Source organism: Vidua chalybeata, chromosome 5 (genome assembly GCF_026979565.1).
Source record: "Vidua chalybeata isolate OUT-0048 chromosome 5, bVidCha1 merged haplotype, whole genome shotgun sequence".
In the NCBI taxonomy this organism is placed as follows: domain Eukaryota; kingdom Metazoa; phylum Chordata; class Aves; order Passeriformes; family Viduidae; genus Vidua; species Vidua chalybeata.
This window is the reverse complement of record NC_071534.1, coordinates 7,601,667-7,626,116: the sequence shown is the minus strand read 5'-3', so window position 1 is coordinate 7,626,116 and position 24,450 is coordinate 7,601,667. Positions and strand designations below refer to the sequence as shown.

The 24,450-nt window shown below is 42.4% G+C and overlaps 2 protein-coding genes across 5 annotated transcripts in view; one reads left to right on the top strand and one right to left on the bottom strand.

Annotated features, from left to right (window-relative positions):
- Positions 1-8,484: 8,484 nt before the first annotated feature.
- On the bottom strand, positions 8,485-9,832 carry LOC128787872 (basic proline-rich protein-like). Its single transcript, XM_053942415.1, has 2 exons — positions 9,550-9,832; positions 8,485-9,155 (listed from the first exon to the last, which is right to left on the bottom strand). Exons 1-2 carry the CDS (start codon positions 9,830-9,832, stop codon positions 8,485-8,487), a joined length of 954 nt encoding a protein of 317 aa, XP_053798390.1.
- The window catches only part of LOC128788558 (fatty acyl-CoA reductase 1-like), a 121,369-nt gene continuing 105,579 nt past the window's right edge, over positions 8,661-24,450 (top strand). Inside the window, exon 1 of one of the 4 annotated variants that reach the window (XM_053943684.1) lies at positions 8,661-8,727. The gene's annotated coding sequence lies outside the window, so the exon portion shown is untranslated. Of the gene's footprint in view, positions 8,728-9,055; positions 9,201-9,565; positions 9,645-24,450 lie in introns of those variants that run through there. The other 3 variants (XM_053943688.1, XM_053943689.1, XM_053943685.1) reach the window with 3 other exon arrangements.

Sequence of the window (24,450 nt, the reverse complement as noted above, 5' to 3'; positions counted from 1 at the left end):
ATTTCAAAATGCTAGGATAATCTTTTAGTAAAGTAGATGAAGAATTTTTTTTAAATTTTAAAATCTAGAATATAGAGCTGTTTTAATTTATTTATTCTTGTTGGTTTTATTCCTGTCTGTTTTCCTCAGGAGTTAAATTGTTCAAATTTTTTTTTTTTTAATTTATTTATTTTTTTTATTTTCCCCCATTTCCTTTAGGAAAATCTTAACATTCACGAAAGAAACAATAACATGCCACAGAAGCCATATGAAATTCTGCTGAAGAAAATGTCACGCTAGGAATAGAGTGAATAATGATGACTGGAGGTTTCAAAGCCAGATGACTGGTATGGATGAGGATTGCAAGGAGTTCAGCAAAAGAGAGGCTCCTGCTGCCAAGTAACTCTCCCCCTCAGGGTGGAAAGCTGTCATCCTGCCTCCATTAGGACTTCCCTTCCCTTCTCTGCTGCCTAATGTTGATGAACATGCAAACAATGCTTTTTAAACAACTTTGCAGGTCCAATAAATGTCAGACATTTGCATTTGTCCTGAAGACTCAGAGCTGGCTGCTACAAGAAGGGTTTGAGTGACACCTGTGAGGTCGCTCAACACCCATTTCTCTTTTCTTCAACCTCTCTGCCTCCAGATCCAAACCGCTCTAAACAGGGAGGGTGAATCATGCAATGCATTTTCCATCTGAAGGGAAAGGGGGAGGGAATTGTTTTCTCCAGCTTCTTTCAAAGCTGGATGATAAATAACTCTCCTTTTTGCATCAGACCTCATAACTTCAGCAAGGAGAGCACTCAGCTTTCTGCATTGCAAGTCTCAAGGGGGGCAGTTTCTAAGCCATGTATTGCAAAGCTCAGCCTAGGTGTTGTTTGAAAAAGGAGGGGATAGAGATGGGATGCTCTGTCCATGTCAGATAATCCAGAAATCCACCAGGCATCTCTGGTGCTGCCTAACATCTTCTGTGGGTCTCTTCAACCTCTCCCCCCATTAAATCTTTTAATTAAACTAAGCCTTTGCCTTTCCTACTCCACACACAAACAGTGTTTCCTGGAGGTTTTGGTGATTTTAATTTTTTTTCTCCAAGCATCCTCTTGGACATGATGGAATAATTCAGCTCCAGCGCTGTCTCCCCTCCCAAAATTTGGACATATATTAATCTTTGCTATGAAATCTGATCTTTTTACTCAAGTTAATTCAGAAGCAGGAAAAGTAATCCTTCAAAAAGCCCAGATTGCTGAAATTGCCTCTGCTGTCTAGAATACATTATATAAGGACATCTAAACTCAAAAAGAGCTACAAGCAACAACAAATCTTCTTAAAGTTTAATTTCAAATACAATTTTTCTTTATAATTTTTTTTAACTACGAGTAGTGAAATCAGTAGAAGATTATGGCTTTGTTGGTTTCATTGCTTTCTATACTTGTTATTTGTAATTTCTGGAAGTTAATTTCCTCTCTCTGCCCTTCTTTATAATGCTAGACAAGCAAATTTACCATTCTCTCAAACTTTCTTTTTCACACAAACAAATAACTTTTCATATGAGAAAAATTAGCATTCTCAGTGACCAATCACAAAATCACACAAGCACCTTGGAGTTCCTTTTTGTTTTATTTTTCTTTGAATTTTTTTTTTTTTTACATTTTTAAGTGCTAAAACTCAATCCAGATTTACCTACTCAGAAATCTTCTGAGGGCCATGCTTGCTTGACATTGTCAGGCTCTACCATTCTACAAAATGGTAGAGCCTGACAATCACCACAATTATCAGTGAAGGTGTTTCCAGTAGAGGAGTCAAACATCTTGGCTGCCCAAAAAGAATTTGCTAAGAGAGTATTTATGCATAGAGGAGGTTGATGCATTTCTCTCTTCTTGCCTTCTGAAAATGGCTTTATGGAAGTACCTTGCTGTACTGCCCACAGGGCTGGACTGGATGTGCCATCCTATCAGCTTCTGTTGGCAGAATATTTCAAAATAGTAGTAGTCAAAATGAGGGCTTGGGCAACCAAGCTCATCACCCACCTGATCACATCACTGGAAGCTGAAGAGGTGGAAGGATTTAGTAGACAATGGAATTGCTGAAAATACATACACACAAACACACACACAATGACTTTCTGAGGTATTTTGGGCTCAGTGCTCTGTTCCTTCATGTGTGCACATGGTGGCCTGAGATAGAAATGAATAACCTCATCTCATGCTTCAATAAATTGTTATTGTTTATAAATGCAGTATTGGCTACGCCAGGTCATGCCATGCTGTAGTAGCTAAATACAGCAGCATAAAGAGAATGAAGCAGCCTGTTTGAAATGGACTATCACTGTAAGCTATCAGGGAGATTTTCTGAAGGCAAAATAATGATTTGTTGATATGATAAAAACATTCCTACCAGACTAAAAGAAAATAGATCCTGGGTCACATGTGAGAAATAAATATTAATATCTAGCTATTATCTCTTTGTACTCAGAAGGTCGTGTCTGTGTTTAAATGTTTTTACACATATTCTTTTTTCACAGTGTTGCTGTTATGTGGTAGTTGAAAGGACAAAACAAAACCATCCAGTCATCTTTCAACACCTTAGTCCAACTGCCCAGATTACAACAGGTACTTGAGCTCTCTGATCTTTGTCTCAGTTGTGGTGTCTTCTTTTTGTTGTGGTCCTCATTTTTATTTTTGCCAGTTCACAATCAGAGCCCTTTGAAAGAGGAATAGCTAAAATAGCCGAGGGTTCTTTTGAATTCTGAAAAATTGAAAACTGAAAAACCTCTGATCCTGATTTTTTCTGACAACTCATTTCTGCTCTCCTGCATAATGAGTAATTTAAGGTTCCTTTTTGTTAAACTATGGCTATCTTAGTTCAGCTGTGTTTACTGTGATCTGAGTATCTTCCTTCAGTGGAAACAATGCTTGAAGGAAGCTCATCAGGGCAATTTAGGCTGCCTGAAAATTTGATTCCTTAGGTTGAATCATTTGCTATTACAGGGTTCTATTTTGTTAAGTTCTCCACACAGCCTGAGGATGTCAGGAAGTGCAGCTTTTATAAAATACACACATCTTTTCACTCATTTAGATTACTTTTTAACAGAAGGATGGTGATCTGCTCAAACATATTCCTGTCTTTCTTCTTCCTGATGAATTAGATTGGGCAAATGCTGGGAACAGAGGTCTCCAGAGGCAAAGGAATTCTTTAAATCTTCTTGAGAAGGCTACCTCCCAGGTCCTGCCTTTCCTAAAAGCCCCATGCACATCGATGTTGGGCCTGCTTGCTGGGCAGCTGATGATCCATTGGGAAACTATTGCCCTGTGCTATTTAAACAGGATTATCCTAATCCTTGCTGAGTTGACTTCTGACTTTACAATATTATAGCTTGAGGTGATTTTCCATGTTGTTGTTTTTTCTCTTGATTCTCTTTTTCTCTCACTGTCACTGTCTCAATTTCACTTCAGCCTCTTCTTACATTGCACAAGATGTAAAAAAAAACTCCAGAAAAAAAAAATCTTTCAAAGCTTGCTGAGATCACACAGCCTGTGCTTCTAGAAGGTGGGCAGTGGTCAGGGATAGGTGAACTCCTGTGTAGTAAATCATGGCACAGTCATTTGTTCTGGAACTTTTTAAGTGTTTTGGAGCCCAAAAATTAATAATTAATTAATAATATTTACCAGCCATTTGGTGCTTAAATCTGCTTGTAATGGTCTACTAAGAATCTGCCACACTGTGAATCTCTTGCTGAAATGCTGAAACTCCCTACTCATGCAAAGACGGTTTATAGCAAGGACTGTATCAGGAAGAAATGTCAATAAGGAATTGAAAATACCTGAAGGAAGAGCCTTTCAACTCCAAAAAAGACAAAATATCTGCACTTGTAAAAAGTTAATACTACCAAATGAGATGTAGAAATAACAACCTGAATATTGTAGCTGATTATTATGACGATACAATATTCTGTAGTAATTTTATGAATAAACTGGGTTTGTGCTTTTTTAGAGGAGTTGTCAAGGTGTCTGCATTTTCTCTAGTATTCTTGAGGAATATCTGGAATATCATAGACCAGATGTCAGTAAGAATAATGGATAGCATGATCTCATATAAAAACGTCGAGTGCCTTCAGACAATGTAGTGTGCACTTCTGACTTTCTGCAAAATACTACTTGGTATTCTCTCATGGTATGATTTCTCTAATTGTATTCCAGGATGGGAAAATCCAATAAAATGAAAAAGTCTTCTGAATGCATACCCCAGAACTGGGTTTTGCCCCGACTTCTGTAATGTTTTGGAAGCTCAGTTTCATTTCTTAAGTACAGGAAATACTGGGATGTTGTCAGCTCACATTTCTGTCCTGATTTCCAGATTGAACTGTTTTGGATTTAGATCAAAATAATAAAAAATTTGCCATAGCAGAAAACTGCTCACAGGTGTAGATTTACAGGTTTAGAGATCAGCCAATAAGGAAATAACCAATCTACCTTTCAATTCCCATTAAAAAGTTGAAAGATTACAGTACAAACATTGTAAGGTCTATAGTTAAAAAAAGCAAGATTAAGGCTTGTGTGACAAGGAGCCTATTTGTGTCTGGCATCAATCACTTAATGCAAAGTGGCTTGGCATTTTGAGATGTGAGGCACTTCAGACATGCACAAACTGTTATTTGTTTAGGCATAATTTGACCTGCAAACATAAGATATTTAACTAATTATGTGCAGCACTATGACATTTCACTGCTGGTTACTCAGTACTTAGTGCTGCCACTTAATTGGTGAAGAGCGGCAACGAATTTCAAATCACAGAATTACGGAATCGTTTTGGTTGGAAAGGACCTGTAAAGATCATTAAGTCCAACCCCTAACCCAGCACTGCCAAAGTCCACCAATAATGAATGTCCTCAAGTGCCACATCTACATTTTTTTAACACTTCTGGGAAGGTGACTCCACCACAGCCCTGGGCAGCCTGTGCCAATGCTCGATAACCATTTCAGTGAGGAAATTTTCCCTCTTATCCAATCTAAACTTCCCCTGGTGCAACTTGAGGGTTTTTCCTCTTGCCTGTCCCTTGTTCCATGGGAGCAGAGCCTGACCCCTTCTGTGCACACCTGCACTAGTAGGATACTTTTTTTAAAAAATCAATATTTGTCTTTGTTTTTAATTTGTACTCAACAACTTGCCACCTTCTCTTTCTCCTCAGGTATTAGGTTCACATGAGGAAGCTTTAAGTGGGTTAAATTACTGTTATTTAAGAAATCAACCTGTCCAAAATCTTGTTGGCAGCTTTCCATGCGTAGCTATGATTTTCCTTCATCATAAACAGCAAGTTTGATACAACTTGATCAGACTGACAGATGACAAGATCTGTTAATCTGACAACATCTTCTTACTTTTAAATATTAATTGCATTAATTGTAGGCTTAATTTTTAACTTTTCTTCTCAGAGTCCCTAATCTTCACCTGTGCCTTGGCTGAAAGCTAACACATCATTGGAAAAAAAGTGAAACTGTGAAATGTGAATTCCTTGTATTAAGAAAATAAATGCAACACTACTTAATTAATTACCTCCCTCTCACAAGGAAAAAGAAATAAATATTCATCAGTAGCAAAATGATTTTTTAAAACATGTTTGCAATATGTGGCAATTAATATTCTGTTCAGAGTTTGACTCCTTTATGACTCTTCAATATATGTTACTCCATTAGTCAGAATTTTAGTATTTGTCTAATAGATGATTCAAAAATCATCAACATCTTCCATTATGTTTCCTTCACTTGGTCTGTATTATAAAATCATGGAATCATTTAGTCAGGGGCATCTAAAAACTGCAGAAGATATACCCTTTCCAAATCCAGAGAAACAACCACATTGGAGAAAAGGTTACAGGGCAAGCTGACTTGCTAAATCAGAAATATAAGAAATGGGTAGTGGGAGACAGAGATAACAGGTGTCCCTTTAACATTTTGTTGCTAAACAAGCATTATGTAGAAAAGATTTCAATTCAACGCCCCAGACTGTTGAAGCTGGGCAGCCATAAGTAGGAGTGAGTGGTAAGTAAAAATCATTTTAATAGAGACATTATTTTCTGCTCAAAATAAACTTAAGAGTTATTGCATTTGACCTTTGTTTTTTGGTGGGTTGTTTTGGTTTTGGGTTTTTTGTTTGTTTTTTTTTTTTTTTTTTTTTGGTCAGCCTCAAAGAAACAGAAATCTCATAGGTCAAGCTGCTACTTTGTAAAGATACAGGTAGAAATTTCTGGGGGAAAAGCCAAGGTTAATTACTTTTGCATATTTTCTGTTATATTTCTTTTCCCCTCTGGATGCTTAATGGATAAATGATTGCTTTGCTCAGAGTGAGTGCCTCACCAAGATTGAATTGCTTGCATTGGCAAGAATTCAGAGAAAAACTGACATCTGGGAAGGAGCTAAGGAAAGCTTATCTTTTAATTAAATGAAAAAAAATCAACCCAAAAAAAAAAAAAAAGCTCCAGAGTGAGGACCCATAGCATATTTCCCAGTGTATGAAACTACTTGCAGTCCTCCTTAGAGGAAACGGCAGATGTTTTGACTCTGTGCTCTTCTCACGCAGTTCATCCTTGTCCATCTCATTCCAAAAAAGCATGTAACACTTTTTTCCTACAAACTCCCACAAGACTTCAGACAGATTATTATTGCTTCTCGAGCTGAAGCCTCCACATTCTCCCCAGCCCTTGACACATTTGAGAGCTCCACTGCTACCTTCATTTCCTGGGTTCAAAGGGCAGCCTCCTCAGGTTGGTGCAATTCCCTGTTGTTTCTTCATTTCCTCAATCAAATTATGCTCTCAGCATTTTTTTTCTTCTTAGAGATTTCTGGGAAGCAGTCATGAACCAACTCTGACACACGAGCAATTTAATGTCCTAAGTAGTTCTTAGCTGGGAACTGTTCTTCTAGCCTGCCTGCTTTTTGGAAATTTCCCAAAGGATTTTCACTAAGTTTGCATATTTGTATGTCTCCTATACAATGTCTCTTGGAAGAGTTTCTGAAGGAACTGATGCTTATCAAGCTCTCTATTCAGTGTCCTGAAAGATAATACAATAGTTCTCTCTCGTTCTGGGCTTCCCAAAAACTTTCCTTCTGGTTTGTTTTCAAAGTGCAAGATCACGGTCCTTGAACAAAACCATCCCTCACTGACTATTCTTTTAAGCCACGTCTTTGTCTACTTGTGTCTACATTTTGGTGTCAGTCACCATCAGTTCAGGCATGGCCTTTTCAGTCTCGACAGAGGCCTGGCCAGCCTGTCAAGGCAGATGTTTATGTTGAGGAATATGCCCGTGGTGCAGGCAACCAAAACTCTCTCTACTCAGAACCATCCCAGCAACCATCAGTCACTTTCTGCAGACAGCTGGGGCCTCCTCCGGTAGAACCACTTCCTGTGGTTTCTTTCCTTGCAAGTTTCCTCCTGATACACTTCCAGTGAATGAAATCTGAAACTCCTTTGCTGGAATCACAGAATCACTGAGGTTGGAAAAGACCCTTAAGATCACCGAGTCCAACTGTAAAAGAAGCTGTAGGTTGTTTTTCCCTGCAAATGAGAAAATGAAATTGAAACAGAGCTTCCTCTCTCCTGTTGAGTGCTCCAAACGTCTGTTTTGGGTATTGGAGAAGGCAGAAGCTTTTCTTCCATCTGTATGAATTATGAAGGCAAGGTTCTCTACATCCCACCCATTTCTGTGGGATGAATTGCCTGCTCAGCTCTGTATGGCCCCACTCCAAGCCATAGGTGTAATGTAGAGCGCAGGTGACACAGACCTTGTGTCCTGGCGGGATTTTTGTGGTCCGCCTGGGTCTTAGAGCCCTATGTCCTGTGTCACATGGAGGCTTTGGAGATTCCACCTAGCCTTAGATCGTGCCCAGATGTGCCAACAGGCACCTGTAGGTCTCATGTGAAAGTGGCAGGCACCTGTAGCCTATAAGCTCCCCAAGCAAGGAGCTAGAGGTGGGGGAGCTGCAGCTGTGGGTGCAGTACTTAATCCCTTTGCGTGGGGTGTTCTGCTAATAGCTCTCATACCGATTCACTCATCAGTGAGCAGCTTACCCAACCTCTCCCGGGCTGGCTTTTCCCCAGTACTAATAAATGGAAGGAAATAATGAAATAAACACAACATCGTAAGATTAATTAATGCTCATCCATGCTGCAAGTGTGATATGAGGCTATAAAAACGTCACATCTTGCTGATTCTGATGCTGAGTTGAAAAGATCTGAGGGTGTATCTTCTATTGCCGAAGAGAGAAAATGAATATTAGTGTTAAAAGCAGCTATTCCAGGCTGAGCAGGTATGCTGCATATCTCGGTTTTCTCCTAACGCTTATAAGACAAATTGTGTAATTAACTTAATATGCCTATTTTATAACTCTGCTTCTGTGCACAACATTCTTCCTAACCATTTTAATCGCAGCCGTAAATTCTGCTGTAAGCTGAAGAGAGTAAGGAGCTGTAATAACCTTGGAGGACACCCGAGGGACTACTCGCCCTGCCCCTTCACCATGGATTTAGGAGCTTTTGGGGGTCCCTCGCCCTCCCCTGCTGGAGGGAGCCTGCGGGGCTCCAGCGCAGCCCGACCGCGCTTCCCGCATTCCCGGCCGCCGGCTCACGCCGGCGCAGGCGGAGCGGGGGAGGACGAGGGTGGGGAAGGGGCTCGGGGAGGCGCTGAGGAGGAGCCGCCGCCGCCACTCGCTCCGGCCCCAGCGAGCCCGGAGGCGGCAGAGGAGCCCCGGCAGCCCGGTAAGGAGGGGAGCCCTCCGGGAGGGAAAAGGGAAGGGAGAGAGGGAGCCTTTTCTCGCCTGCCTTGCTGGTTCCTGCAGGGCTGGCGCGGCGTGCCCGCACCCCCTGCGGCACGGCCAGGGCGGGGAGCGGCCGGGCCGCCGAACGCGCCCGTGCCCCACGGCTGCGGGGGGACGCTGGCGGCGGCCGCGGAGGAAGGGGCGGCCTGAGGCGGGGGTTCACGGGCACACGCGGGCCCGAGCGCTGCCGGGAGGGGGCCCGCTCTCCCGCCCCGGCAGTGCCCGGCGGCTCCTGCTGCAGAGCCCGCGGCGCTGAGCCGGCCGGTCCCCGTCCGCGCCCCGGGCGGGCGCGCATCCTCCCCCGGTCCGGCTCGGAGCAGCGGGGCAGGCGCTGCTGCTGCCCGCCTCCCTCCCCCGGCCGGATACACGCTGTCACACCCGGAGCACCACGAGAGGTTTGTTAATTTTATTTGGGTAGGTTTTGTTTGTGTTTTTTTTCTTTTTTTTTTTCTTCCTTGTTTTTTTTCTCTTTTCCTCTGCCTCTTCTTTGCGGGGAGTTGCTTGCATGCTGGGGAAGGTGGAGGGCAGCGATTTGGAAACAGGAATTGGTCGGAAAAGCGGCAGTTGAAGGTAACAACCCGCTTGGGCACGGCGGAGGGAAGCAAAGAAAAAACCCAAAGACAACCAAGAAGGTAGAAGGTGGTGTGGGGGCGAGGGAGAGGAGGACGCGACGCTGGAGAAGGGAGGATGCCCGGGAGGCGGCGGGGCCGGGCCGGCTGCAGCGGGGCCGGGAGGCTCCGGCGGGGCCGTGCCGGGCAGGTACCCCGGCTGGGGGTCGGGAGCGGCCGGGTCGGGCCCCTGCCGGTGCCCCGGGGGCAGCGGGGCCCCGGCCCCGCCGGTGCTTCAGCTCTTCCTTGGGTGAGTTGACGCCGGGGTGCGACCCTGTGAATGAGGAGAGGATGTGGCGAGCGGCTCCCGCCCTGCCTCGCCGCAGGGTTGGCTGCGGGTGGGGGTAAATCGTCAGTGCGATGCTGTTCAAAATAAAGGAAGGGCTCATCTAATTTTGGGGGAGGGTTGCCTTTTTGTTTTTCTGCTGTTAGGCCCATACGTTGTTTTTTGTTTTTGTTTGTGGGTTTTTTTTTTTAATGGAAGTGTGGTGTTATATGGTGATAGAGTTTTAATCATATGAGGAAAGAGTCTTACTCAGAGCCTTGGTGATGTTTTCTCTCCCTTGATTGGGCAATGACTGGATATCTCTGCTACCCCCCCACCCGCAGGGCACCACAAGCACAAATTTTGGTACAGGATCCTGTGAGGATATACTCAGTTCTCTGGAAACGAGAGACATGTGACCTTGTCTTGTCTTATACAGCCCTTTACAGTATAAGGGTTATACTGTATATGTTACTCAGAACAATTTGTTTTTTCATGTTTGCCTTGGAGCCTTTTAAGGGCATAGCTGGAGAAACAAATAACTAATGACAGACCATTATCTTGGGGGTGGGGGGAGGAAGCAGTAAAACTAAATGGGAGTTTACCCAGAAATATTGCACTATAATTTCAGTCAAAAGCAAAAGGCTAGTTTTGCATCTTTATTTAGACTGAGAGTTTGCTATCGCTAAAGGTCATTTTTAGGCTAGAAAAAAGTGTTCCAAAATCCATATCAGCTCTAATCCTGGTTCACTTGAATTTGTATTAAAACAAGTGTATGGTTGAACTACTAGATGATCCCAGAAACATAACAAAATGCAAGGCCTTTCAGAAACTTTCAATACCAAAGCTCACATTGTTTTGGCTTCTTAGTTTAGAGTGTAACTTTCTGTGCATGCTGGCATTCTGAGAACCTTTATCCCCACTTGTTAAGAAGCTGGTGGCACAGAGATTTGCTACTGGAGTTTATTTTGATTTGCACTGATGTGTCAAAAGCATCATCGTTTCCTGCTCCTGTGTAATGTTCTTGACTAGAAAAGTCCAAGTTCTGTTTATTACTGAGTTAGAGACTCATCTTCTGTTTGAAGGAGCTACACAGTTTAAAAATTGATAGTTGTTTTAGTGAAGTTGTAAAATCCCTGCTGCAATGTAGTGCTTTAACCTCTAGATCTATTGTGTTGTTCTGACATCTTGCTTCTGCATAACTGTAATATTTTAAAACGTTTCCTTTGTGTTTTGGGGTGTTTGTCGAAGTTAAAGTCACCATAAATTTCAGTATATTGGGGATGAGAAAATTGAGGGGGGTGGGAATGCATTCACTCAAAAGTACATTAATTAAACATGAAGGAATAGCAGATTTAGGCCAGCCTTCTACTATATTTAGAGTACGTTTGAGGATGCATCTGATATTGTAACAAAGCTGCAAATTCTTCAGTTCTTCCAATTCGGGATTCAAGTTTAATCCCTGTCAAGAATTGTTTAAATTAGTGGTGGGGAAATGTAGTTTTAAAACATCTTGAAGACCATATGAGAAAAGGCTGAGTAAATAGAACCCAGAGTATGTGAGCTGGGAAAAAAATGTCTAGAGATCAACTGTTAGAAAAGTAATAGGAAGTGGCCTGTTAACAGAGGCACAAAGTTTGTGGCTCTGTTACAGGAAGCAGCTTTGACTGATAAGCTTCTTGTACCTTCCCCAAAGTCAGTTCAGGTCTGACAAACCTGAATCTTGGGAAGGTGTAGGAGTGCTTGGCAGTGAGAGGAACATGGATGATGACAGGGCAGAAGGATTGTGACAGGGACTGTTGGCAATTTGACCAAAGGCACAGAAAGTCTCATTTGTCTGCATGGTGCAGTGGAGAACACAAACAAGTGGTCATTGTCCTCAGAAATCTTCTGGATACTGATGATTTTGAGTCCCGTGGCGGAGTGTAGATCCTTGCTCCAGAGGAGCAGCCTGCAGAATTAGACTGTCACTGGAAAAAAACTTTTTTTTCCATACATTTCACATAGAAAGCTCCTGGTTCTGAAGAGTTTGCCAGGTTTTTCTGCCATAGCAAGTTATTTTGACAGATCATGTAAGCAACTCAATGGGGTGGAGAAAACTGTTTGATGAGTACCTGACTAATCTGGGGACTGTTGCTTACCTTATTATGTTTTTTGGTTTTGCTGTGTTTGGAAGAAAATATTGGGAATAACAGCTGCAGGGGATAATATTAGCATTGTCCTATCATAATGCATTATTTTGCATTATCACTATGAAAAATTATAGCATTTGGTTTCCCTAAGAGTCTTGAGTCCAAAAAGAGGCTTAAGAAATGGAAGTTTGAATATTATCCAGCGAGATTAAAATTTTCTAAATTATTAGGAGTGGGTCATGGAAAGTCGGGCATCACCAGATGTGTCTGGAAATAAGGATAATCTGAAGGACGTTGACTTCCCTGGCTCAGGCAGCTATTTCACAAGGGCAGGCCTCGTTTGGGAGCTCTTCACCTGTGCCCGTGTGGAGCTGTGCTGGCACTCCCCGAACCTCGCTCCCTAAATGTGGGCTCCTGCCTGACCAGGGGGTCAGCCTGCCAGCCTGCCTCACCTCTGGCTGCGCATTCCCGGCCTCCCGCTTGGGATGGGGCCATTACTCCTGGCCAAATGCAAATCTGCTCTTGTTGTTGCTCTTGGCCTGGTTTTGAGTTGGATGAATTCCTGGGTGTGACTCAACGCCTGACTAAAACACGGCAAGGAACCGACGGAGATCGTGCTCTTGGGGGAAGAGTGCTGCTCCTTGCAGCAGGGGACGTTCAGCCTCATCAGCTCGCTTGGTGCTGTGCTGATGCTTCTGCACGGCCTCCGGATTTAATTTGGCCTATCTGGCCAGTTTGGAGAAGAAGAGGTGCCTGCCTATCTCCAGTCACTTGTGTAGATGTACCCTTCAAGGGTCTGATGAACTGAGTCAAAGAGGAACCTTTATGTCCTTCAAGATAAGACTATAGCAGATGCTTGTTCTTTTCCATTCAGTTTTTTAATGGTAAGCCTGTGTTTCCCATTTTTAAATGCCATCTGAGGCAGATGTTTTATCTCTGGCGTTTTTTGGGTGGTTTTTTTATATTCTTATTTTCATAGTGCTTTAAGGCTTTCTTTAGCTGTCTTTGCATGACATGCAGCATTAAAATGACATCAAACTAGGTCTTTGCATAGTGAAATAATAATAGTACGTATGTAATTAATGTTCTGTTGATAATTACTAAAAACTGAAAACCATTTCTCCCTCAAATCTGTGGCTAAATTTGTTGTTAAAGCATGAGGCATATTGAAGGTTTGGCAAAAATACGTGTAATTCAGTTATAATTGTGTTCTGTTCTAAGCTTATATTAGCTGTGTTTTGCAAGAGTTGCTTGAATCTGTTTCTCTTTGTGTGTACCCCTGCTTAGGGAGTTTCAAGTGGCTGGAAATAGCATGGGGCTCTGTTCTTCCACCCATGCTCAAAGAAAAAGATATCTTGTGCCTTGAAAATATGCTGATGTGTTTGACTCCAAAGTTTTCTCCTTCCACAATGTAATTGTGGTGCATCTGTACCCATAAAATATGGTTATAATAGGTTTTCCCCATACTTCAATTAATTTTTAACCCTCTATACCAGTATCCATCTTCCATATCCGCTTTGAGTAGCAGGTGGTTGTCTTGTGGGGTTAACAGAAAAAATATAAACTTGATGACTGATTAATGCATTCAAGAATGGCAGGACTGGTCACAAACCTGGATGCTTACAATATAATTTCTAAAGCCATCTTTTGGCCTGGCTGTGCCTTTGTCCAAGCCCAGACCCGTATTTTATTGTGTTCAAAGGTAAGAGGCAATTTTACCATAAACAAATACAAGGTTTTGATTCCAGTTTTGAATGGCTTGTGCTTACCTTGTAGCAGACTGTAGTTTCCAGTACTGTTTTGCAATGCTGTATAAAATTGGGACTGGCTAGACTGACACCTTCTTTTTGTTTGTTTTCTGTTTTACCTTCCTGAAAGAAGCCATAAACCGAATTGTTGGAAGGAAAGAAAGGTTCCCTGACTTAATGTAAATAAGGGGGATTTATTTTGCTATAGATGGTTCAAAAAGACCTTTTCTTATTTGAGGGCTGCTGAATATAATTACACTGTTGTGTTACAACCCTCTCTAGAATATTCCTTCAGAAACTACCTTGATATTGTGGGTGAAATTATGAAAACTTAAATTGACTGCAATTTTGTAAACAGTGGGATAAACAAGAAGAAAAAGGTTCTTACAAAGCTATGCAGTTGTATTGTTTTAAGAACTGTAAAGCAAGAATAAGTGTTATGTTGATATTGAGCCAATCACTCCTCTTCCTGAGGAAAATCTGAAAAATGGAGATGCTGTGTAGGAACAGTACTAGGCGTGTAGTTCCTACTCTACACTTTAGTAAATGCTGAGAGATTCTTAATTTACTCACAAAATATGTGATGGAGTAGAGCAGTGTTCTAAAAGGTTCATTGGAGTGGGTGTACTGTGGAGTTAACGGCTGAGATGGTTACAGGCGATTTTGATAGTAGCCAGAGGTGGCACCATGTAATGATTCATTGGCAGAATAAGAAATGGTCCGAGTCATCATTTTAGGTGTGATAAGGTGTTTAGCAGTGATAGCTCAGAGGAGAGTTACAGCTGACTGGAGCTGGTGCTGTGCTCCAGCTGAGGCAGCGTGCCCAAAACAGCAGCGTGATGCTTGCAAGGTCTCTTTGTCATTAGTGGGTCCCTGCTCCCTGAGCACAAGTAGCAGTAACTTGGAGAAGGTTGCACCTGTAGCCATCAACATTGCTTTGGCCAAACACACGACACTCATTGGAAATACCTTTTTCTGTCACTGCAGTTGTTTACACATGAAATTATGTTTTTTTGCCCACTTTCTGAGTTTTGAGGTGTAGTGTGAATAGCCGTGCTTCCGTGAGCTTTGCTCCCATTGCCATATCGCTCTGTAAGTGAAGTCATTCACAGTTTGTCAGAGTCTAGCTGTGTGGGGCTGCAGCATCTGAAATGCCTCCTTCATCACTAGGGCCTTCAGAAGCAGGTGCTGGTGCTTTGAGCAGGGCTCTGGCCTGCGGGCGGGTGTGTGTGCTGGGGTTCAGCACTGGAGCGTGCTGTGATGCTCTCTTAGGTGCCATCCTCTGGTGTGGTCAGAAGCAAAGTGGTCACGGTCTGTTGGTGAGTGACTGCCAAACCCAGGAGCTCTGCCCACTCTGATCCTGGCTGGGACCAGCAAACACGGGGGTGGGTTTGTGTCTCATGTCAGGTGGGCACCCAGCTGCTCAGCCTAGAGCAGTGGCTTGTGTTCAGCTGGGTTTCTGCAGAGAGGCAAAAGCAGTTTGGAGGTGGGATGAAGAGCATGAGTGAGTTTTGCCTGTCCTTTCCTGCCTTCATGGCAACCAGCAAGATCAGCTGCTGGTTTTCTGGACTAAGGAAGGAAAAGAAAAGGAAAGACACCACTTCTTCTGCCAGTACCCTGTGGAGCTTCTGGGATGATGGAGCCAGGGACTGCTGCAAATCTTTTCAAAACCATCTGCTTTTACCACCTGTCACTGCTTATTCACTAACATGTGGTCATGTTGGGCATTTGCTTTTAAAATCTTTCTCTGTAAGAACAGAAATGAATAGGTTTCTTCTCCAGTTCCATGCTTGAGCTGTGGGTATATAATGGAGGAGTTTCAGAAGTGCTCTGTTGTGAGGGAGAGTGGGGGGGGGAGAGAGATAAAGGGACTTGCCTTCCCGACCTAAAGCACTTTCTGATGTAGTACACGCTCACAGAGCTCTTCTATTTTTGTTATCTGTTGGTCTGAAATGCATGGCATGATTCTGTTTAAACCTAATTTTAAGGACAATTTTGAGGGTGAAATTTTGTTATAGAAGGAGCCCTTAGCAAAACTATTGCATATAGTGACTTATTCATATACTGACATATGCTTATTCATTGCTTCTAGCTTTAAGTTTAGCAGTCCAGGACTGCTTCTAGATTGCCTTTGGCCATTGAATTAAATGTCATTGCTGTAAAGGACTCAACTCCTTTGTTGGACAAAAATTTTTTGAAGATGCTAAGGCTATTGCTCCCCAGGCCATTAGTAGGACACCCAAATTCATATGCAATGTATTCACATTCCTAAATTGAATGTGACAGAATTACACTCTTAGTTAACCCTCAGCCTGTATAACTGCATCCTTGGTGCTCTACTTACAACCTTGCAGACTGCAAAGAAACAATCTGCTTGCTTTTGTGATAAAAGATCTGTTTTTGCAGCCTCAGAGCTCTGATAACCATGCAGTGTGTGCAGTAGATTCTTCTTTATTCCTGTGACTGCAGCTGGAACTTCTCAGCCTAGCTCTTTACATCCCCTGTGATCCTTTCTCCAGTAATGTACATGATAGCTTTGATGTGGTTCTGCTTCTACTTCCCTGTGGAGCCCTGCTGCATGAAGAAGTGAAATCCCAGGTCAAGACGTTACAGACATTGAATGACACTGGTTTCTACCAGTGACCTCCGTTGAGTCCTTATTGCTGCTCTATCTTCACTAGACAATCCAGAGCAATAGATTCCTAGTATGTAACAAAATGTCAGTGATCCCCTCTGCATTTCTTCATGCCTTTCTTTGCATCTGAAATAAAGTTGATGACGCTTGCAGAGAGGAGAGGATGACAAGCCCCGGGATGTACCAGGGTGTTTATACCATGCTCTGTTGTGTGTAGCAAAATAACCACCAAATCTTGCACCTAGATGCAGTACTCAAACCTGCCAGCTCAGGTTCTGCAGATAACCAGTAACATTTGCCATAACAGTGTCTAGTTATGGTTTTAATTTTTCTTTATTCTTACATTTATGTTCAGTGGCTACTGCCTTGTCCTGTGCATCCTCAAAGCAGCTGGTGGGTTTCTGCTATACTTGAATTTAAGGTTTCAGGGTACCCTAAATAACATAGTGGTTTGATAGATCCTTGATTCACTTCTCAATTAATATTTTTTCATTTCCCCTATTTCCTAATCTCTGTGTCCTTTCCCAGGCATTTTGGTTTGTTTTTCGCCTCGTTCTGCTGCCACTTCACTAAGGTGAGAGAGCTCAGACTGTGACCACAAAGCCTCATTTCCTGCTGGAGGTGTATCCCTTCACCTTTGTCCCTGACCCCTCATTCCTCTGTAGTGTCAGGCAGACTGCTAGCTGTGTATTAATCTCGTTGACTAGGAGTAGAATTGAACTCATCTCCTCCATGTTCTAAAGCTGTCTGTATTCACACTAAAATCAGTGCTTTACAGGCACCTATCTCAAATCTGGCATTCTGCTGTTTGCTACACGGTCCAAATCAGCTGATTTGTGGAGAAGTATTAGTTCCTGGTCCTGGAATGTTCCATCCATGGGGCCTCAGGTGTTTTGGCCCAGCATTTTTTTTCTGCTGGATGTTTGTGTTGGCCCCTGTACAGCTGAGATTGTGTTTCTGCCATTGGGAACACTGAATTTTCCACTGAGGGGAAAGCCTATTGCTTTGGCTGGCTCAGGGTTTTTCAAGAACTGATAAGGCATTGCTTACAGCTGATAAACTTGTCCACAAAGAGCTCCCAGCATGCAGACCGAGGAGAAGGTGGAGGTGTGTGCTTCCAAGATGATGTGATGACAACCCACCCATATTTTAAAGATGAGATCTCTGGACTCTGCCAACACAGTAATACTGTTGAACCAACCACATATTACAGAACTAAACTGTGATCTGACAGCAAGTCAATCACAGCCTACAGAGGCATTAGCTGCTCATACTATTCCACTTGGACAGGGGGTGTGTGCCTTAGTTCTCAGGTTTCTCTTGGAAACTTTTGTCTGTCAGTGCTACATTTACTGCAGTATGGGTTTTCAAGTAATGAATATTTGTGTTTCAGTAGTCACCCCTCTGCTGGTGAATCACCAACAGGCTGAAGTTGCATTAATACTGAACACATTTGTCACCTTTTCTGGAAGGCCAGAATTCCCCCAGCCCAGGATACTGATGTACACAGGAGGACAGGTTGCTTTGCTCTTGACATTCAATATGATTTTAAACTTCCAGTCTTAAAGGTTATAGGTTGGCACATCTAGCTGTTGGTATTTAATGTTAAAAATTAGATAAGCATATTGAAAAAAAGAAAAAAATAATACACAATGCCAGAGGTTCCATTGCTGACCATAGATTACATCCTTGAAGATGGGGAAGTTCTTGCCTTCTGAAGTGACATAATCTGCATTTATCAAAACCCAACTTCTCTGCTTGTCACTAACATTTAGTTTCCCTGGCAGCCTAGGTAAGTCTTGTTCTGCGAGATGAAGTAAGGTGATCTGGAGCCCTTCACAGGAACTTGTTTCTGATCTGAGGTTCATGTGTTCAAAATGTTAAAACAGTCACAATACTGTAAGTCTTTCATTAAATGACAGGGTGCTTTCAAAGAGAGTAGTTCTCTTAGTTTCTACATACGCCTACACTGAGCGTGACTAATGTGATTGTGACTGTGAGCCCTTAAATAAAAAGTGGAATTCTAGAAGTAGGTCTCATAGCATTCCTAGATACAGAGCATGAAACTTGTACTTTGTCTCCTGGGTAAGAAGGGTAAGCTGAATTTATTACATCTGATTGTTGAAATTAAGACAGTAGGATTTGGTTTTGTGAAATGCATGCAAGTCCTCATATGGATTTTTACTCTTAACATATAATTTTCAGTGTGTTGTCTATATTACTACTCTAGAGTAGCGTTGGCAGCATTTGGTGCTTTGCTCCAAGCAGCTATGTAAAAATACCACCCAGTACTGCTGACTCATTTATAAAATAAAATGGGCACTTCCTTGCACTTACTTTTTCTTTTCTTTCTGTCTTTGACTTCAAAAATCTTACCTGCAATGTGCAACTTTATGTCCTTTCCATGCAAAGTATAGTGCCCAAAATATCTTGTTCAGAGATGCTTTTTATCTAAAGTGCTCATAATTACTAGCAGCAGCTTCTTTTAAATCATTTACAAATTTTCACTGGAGTGTTCCATAGGTAGATGGGTTTCTGTTCTGTACAGTGCTGTGCAAAAATCTTAGCAAACAAGAAAGCTCCACTTGCACTAATAGAGATATTGCATCTATTTGATAATTCTTTTGAAACTTCAGGAAGATCAAGGCCAGGAAAATACAGTAAGGATAACTAATTCCATGTTGAAAAGGTCATATTTCATTGCCTTAGCTTTTTAAAATGCCGTGTTTTGCATACTTTATGGAAATTTACCCTAACAGAGCACTGAGTGCACTGTTAGGTAAAATATATCAATTTTCTGTTTTCATTGTCCTCCTATTCATAAGTTGTAAGCCTACAACTATAGAACTCTTTGTTTGTTTTGTTTTGAGTGTTTCTTCATTGATTAAATAATTTCTTTCATGAAAATAAATATCTGGTGATATTTAGCAGATATTTAGCAGGGGAACATATCTTCAGATGTTTTAGCATAAGCATGAAAATTCTACTAATATTTCTCCACCAGGACTTTATACTACAAGAACAAGATATGCTGGACCACAAGTAATGCCGTCTCTGTACTCTTGAGAAGGTTGTCTGCCAGAAAACATTGATTTTAGTGTTCCTATTAAATTTGTACTTTGTGTTTACTCACACGCTCATTGGAAATGTGCATTTTCTTTGTAAGAGTGTGGCATTAGTACTGGAAAGCAAAGGGAATGTAGCAGAGCACACGAGTGATAAGTGGTGCAAAGTATGTGAAAATCAGGTAAACGTGGTCAATTTGAAGTCAGATACAGAGGTCTGCCGGCATGACATAGGCTGAATGAAGAGGAGCAAGGCAGTGCTTTACACTTTTTTCAAACTTAACTGTTACAAAGATCATGAGATTTAACTCTGCTTTGCCCTGTGTGGCACATCTACGGTGCTGTGTCCAGCTCTGGGCTCCTCAGCACAGCAGGGCCATGGAGCTCCTGGAGCGGGGCCAGCGGAGGCTGTGGAGATGATTTAGGGCCTGGAGCATCTCTGGCAGGGAAAGGCTGAGGGAGCTGGGGCTGTCCAGCCTCGAGAGGAGCCCCAGCTGAGAGGGGCCCTCAGGCCTGGGTGTCCCTGTGTGCAGGGAGGGCTCCGAGCAGGGCCCAGGCTCTGCTCCGGGGGCCCAGCAATGGCACCAGAGGAACGGGCAGGGACTGATCCCAGGAGGTTCCACCTGGGCAGGAGGCAGCACTTCTTCCCTGGGCAGTGCCTGAGCACTGAACAGATTGTCCAGAGAGGGTGTGGAGTCTCCTCACTGGGGATATTCCAGACCCCCCTGGACACAATGCTGTGCCCTGTGCTCTGGGATGGCCCTGCTGGAGCAGGGAGGTGGGACTGGTGACCCACTGTGGTCCCTTCCAGCCTGAGCCATCCTGGGATTCTGTAGCAGAGTGTATGTGTTTTCTAAACACATGGAGTAGGGAGTAGTGTTCAAAACAGCATAGAGTTGGAAACAGCTTCCCTTCTTATGTTCTGAGCACTGAGAATTGGCATCAGCACAGAGGGCTTTGTCTGAAGACCTCTGGAAATGCTGCCATTAGACAGCATTTGGGTCCTCCTGTTTCTCAACTCGGAAACAAGTAGTGACGAGGTTGCAGCGGATTGCAGGTCTCTGGTAAAGGCAGAGGAAAGGGTAGGTAGCAATCTTGCACTGAGCATTCAGGAAGGTATCCTGGCAGATCTGTCAAGGCAACAGTGAGATTCTTTAATGTCAGTGAAGGGGAGTCTCACTGTGTCTCTGCTGTTCCCCTGGAGGAACCACATCCTAGCAGAATCCATGTGGAATCTAGTAATTTTAGTCCTGTTAAGTAAGTTTAATTTCATGTGTCAGAAAGGTGAGTTACTCTTTTTCTTCATTCCTCCAGTTATGTTGGAGATACTATTAAGGGAAAGGTTGAAAGTTTTCTTTGTGCTGTGGGTATTTCTTGGCTCTCTATTCTTCTCCCTTAATCAGTATTTTGAGGCTAGTGCTCAGAATATTTGGGTTCTCTTCTCTTTAATTTCACTGGCTAGTTGTGAGAAGCACTTTTTGGTAGATAGCTGCTCATGGAGCTTGAGGGCAGAGCCCTCTCCAGTTTTATAAGGGTGAGGTGGGGATAAATGCTGTGTCCTCAGAGCCCAAGCAGTGTGGGATTGAGTGCATGGGCAAGAGGTGCCCTGTCTTGCAGTTTGTCCCACAAGGCAAAAGTCATGATACGTTCTTGTTCCAAACACAGTTGTGTACAAAAGCAAAGCTTGCCTAGGAGAACTTAAATAAGCAGTGCAGCACAGGAAGCAGAATATTTTACTACTCAGAACTATTTTTAAAAGCTGGCTATGTTCAAATCTGTCAGGCCGGATGGGATTGATGCTAGGATGCTGAAAGACATAGGTGATGCAATTGCAATTCTGCTGTTGCAATTCTCCATGAAAATATATTGGAGAGGTTCCTGAAAACTAGGGAAAGGCATTATTTATTACACTCATCTTTTTAAGGAGAGAAAGAAGGGTAGCTCAGGGCTAGTCAGCCTTCTTCAATGCCTAGAAATGTTATATATCATGTCTCCAGGGAATTTGTTTTCAAATGTGAGAAGAATGAGAAGATAATAATAGTTGACCCAAATGCACCAGGGGCAAGAAGTATTTGATGAACCTAAATGCCTTTTGTGAATAAATGACCAGATGTGTAGATGTGGGCATACTGGTGGGTAAATTCTTTGCTGTGAGAGTGGTGAGTCACTGGCACAGGTTGCCCAGAGAAGTTGTGAATGCCCAATCCAGGGATGGAACTTTTACCAACCTGATCTAGTGGAAGGTGTCTCTGCCCATGGCAGGGGAGGTTGGAACTGGCTGATCTTTAAGGGCCTTCCAGCCCAAACCATCCTGTGACTCTGACTCCAGTTTTTGTTATCATCTCTCACTGAGGAAGTATATAGATTGTTAGATTAATTGAAAATTGCGTGGATATTGGAGTTCAAAGTGTAGTCTTCCATGGCTCAGTGTCTCACTGGAGACAAATAACAGGTGGCCTGTGAGGGATTGGGGCAGTGATGTCACCTCTCTGTTAATTACTTAGATGGTGGGATGGAATGCACCCAGAGAAAAGTTATAGATCACATGAAATTGGCACGAGAGAGAGTTCAGTGCGTGAAGTGGTAGAAATTCAATTCAGCTGGGTCTTAGGAAGCCTGAGATTTGGCTAACAGAAAGCTCTTGAAGTTCAGTGAGAATAAGCCTGAAGTTCTGTGCTCATGCAGATCAACTCCTTGCAGCAATGTAGCCTGGGAGGCAGCTGGCTGAAGAGAACATTTGTGGGAAAGCTATGGGATGTGATGATTGCTACCAAGTCAGAAATGAGTTAGTGATGCATTTTCATTGCAAATAAGGCAAACAGCATGGTGGTCTCCATGGACAGCAGATCTGGGGAATAATTGTCCTTCTCAGCATTGCTGAGTACTCTGGTTCTTCAGTTGGTCCTGAGGTTCCTCAAATGAAAAGCATGATGTTTAGAAAATGGAGAGAGGATTAACAAGGTGATTCTGAGCCATAGGAACCATAAGTAATGAGGAGAGATTAGGGTCCTTGGGCTGTTTCAGTCTGCCCAAAGGAAGCGGCAAAGGGGCCCAGAAGCCTGTAGCTTCTTGAGGACAAGTTCTGATGACTGTGGAAATGAACTCTTGTTTGTGGCAGATCGTTAAAACAAGGAACAACTGTCACAAATTGCACCTTAGACTGGCCATTATAAGTTCAGACTGGTTATTAGGAAAATGTTTTTCACCACTGAGTAGCACAAGAATTTTAAAATGCCACCCAGAGAGGTGGTGAAGTCTTTCCTTGGGTGTTTTTGAGACTCAGCTGGACCTCATGTGGCAGACCTCATCTAGTACTGATGAGAGTCCTTCTCCAAGCAGAGAATCGAACTGCTGATCTACAAAGAACTGCAGCAGAGTTCTTTGTGTTTTTCTGTGATTCTGTCTAGGACATCAGGGATGAGCAATGCAGAGGAAGAATTCTGTGCAGCTGTGACATTCCTGTATCTGTGAGGGTGAACCTGAAATGGTAGACAATGGAAGTCCTTCTATAAAGATTTCCTCCTTACTATCAACTTGAAATGTATCCATGTACTAGGAGTCCTTAACTCTGTGTGAGATGTGGGTTTATATTGCCTAGCCATTTTCAAATTTTCTTCTCTTTTGACACGCCTTAGGAATAAACACCACAATGTCCACATGACATAGGAAGCCAGGTAATTTGTACTTCATCAGAATTATTTAATTTGAATTATTTACTGAGCATTATGTGTACTGCAGTCATTGCTTCTCTCTTTGTAGGTGTTCTAGGAACTGTAGAAATGTATAGAAATCTGGTTTTGAAACTTAATTTGTCAAAAGTAAGAGAAAGACACGTGAGAAAATCAGCTGTCAGGATCATAATAGAACTGTTTTCACAGGTCGCTGTTGATGATTGTTTTCAATTGAGTTGATCCTGGTTTTAAATCTGACTGTGATTGATTGCGAATGCTGCAACATTTAATTGACGAGCCCAACTAATGGAAAAGTGAAAAAGTAGTCGGCTAAAAAGCCAAGATAATTGGAAGCATGATTTTATCTGTAATCCAGGGTAGGAGTGGAGACAGACAGAATGGGGTCAACCTTTGACAAGCTAGAAAGAAACACCCAAAGTCCTGGTTCCCCAAACCCACAGCCAAGTCCCATTGCCAGAAGCCTGTGCGTGGGAATTCCCTCCCTTGAGGCTGGCCAGGAAAAGGTGTTGCAATGGTATGTTGGTCATCCTTCGTGTTTTATCTGACTCTCAGATAAACACTGTTGGCTTAGGAAAGCCTGGATTTAAACTCTTGACTTTAATTGGCATGTACTGAATGAAAGTACTAAACTGAACAAAATCTTACTTGATGTGTGGTCATCATTTCCGTATTCAGGATATTTCTGTGAAATACTTGCCCAGACTATGTCTGTGTGGTGAAAATTGGTGTTACTCTTGGTTTACTGCACTCTTCTGTGCTAAAGGGCTTTGCTGTGAAAACAATGCAATGTAGAAATGCTGCTCTGAGTAGATGTGGATTTTCTTCTTATGGTTGGTATTGCTATAGCAACATTTCCCTCTATCCCTCCAAGCCATGACTGTAATTATGAAAGTTGCCATTGATCTTATATGAAGTAAATTATATCTGTGTTTAACAATGAACTACTAATGCCAAATGAAAAATAATTGCTTTTCCTATTCATCCCCTACCAAGCTTCAATTTTCATTTCAACAAAATAATTTTATTTTTAGGAATTCAGTTTTTCAGTAAGTTGTTTTTGGATGTGAACACAATTTTTCAGTTTCTAGATTTAATATGTTTATTGTAGCTTGATTCAGTGTTCACTGTGGCTGTTTTACTAGAAAGGTTCTTGTTAGGAATGCCTCTGCTGGCTATATTGGGGGGTTAATTATGACCTAGTATAGATCTCGGAGGAGGTATACAAAAAAAAGGGACATTATTTACATGTGGAACACCTTGAAAATATATTTCAAAGATTTTTCAAAGGTAAACATTTCTTATGTAAATCACATTATTCATGTATTAGGAATATGTGCTTGTTCATTTTTGTTTTCAGTCCAGAAGTAGGAGCAGCAGTCAGAAGTAAGGGTATGCTCAAGGGGTATCTAAGAAGACAGGATGGGACACTACCTGTCTTCTTGGGTACCCTGCCTGAAAGTGAACTGTGTGACTGCAGCCAGCAAATCTCATTGTTAGACTACATGCATAAACCCACAAG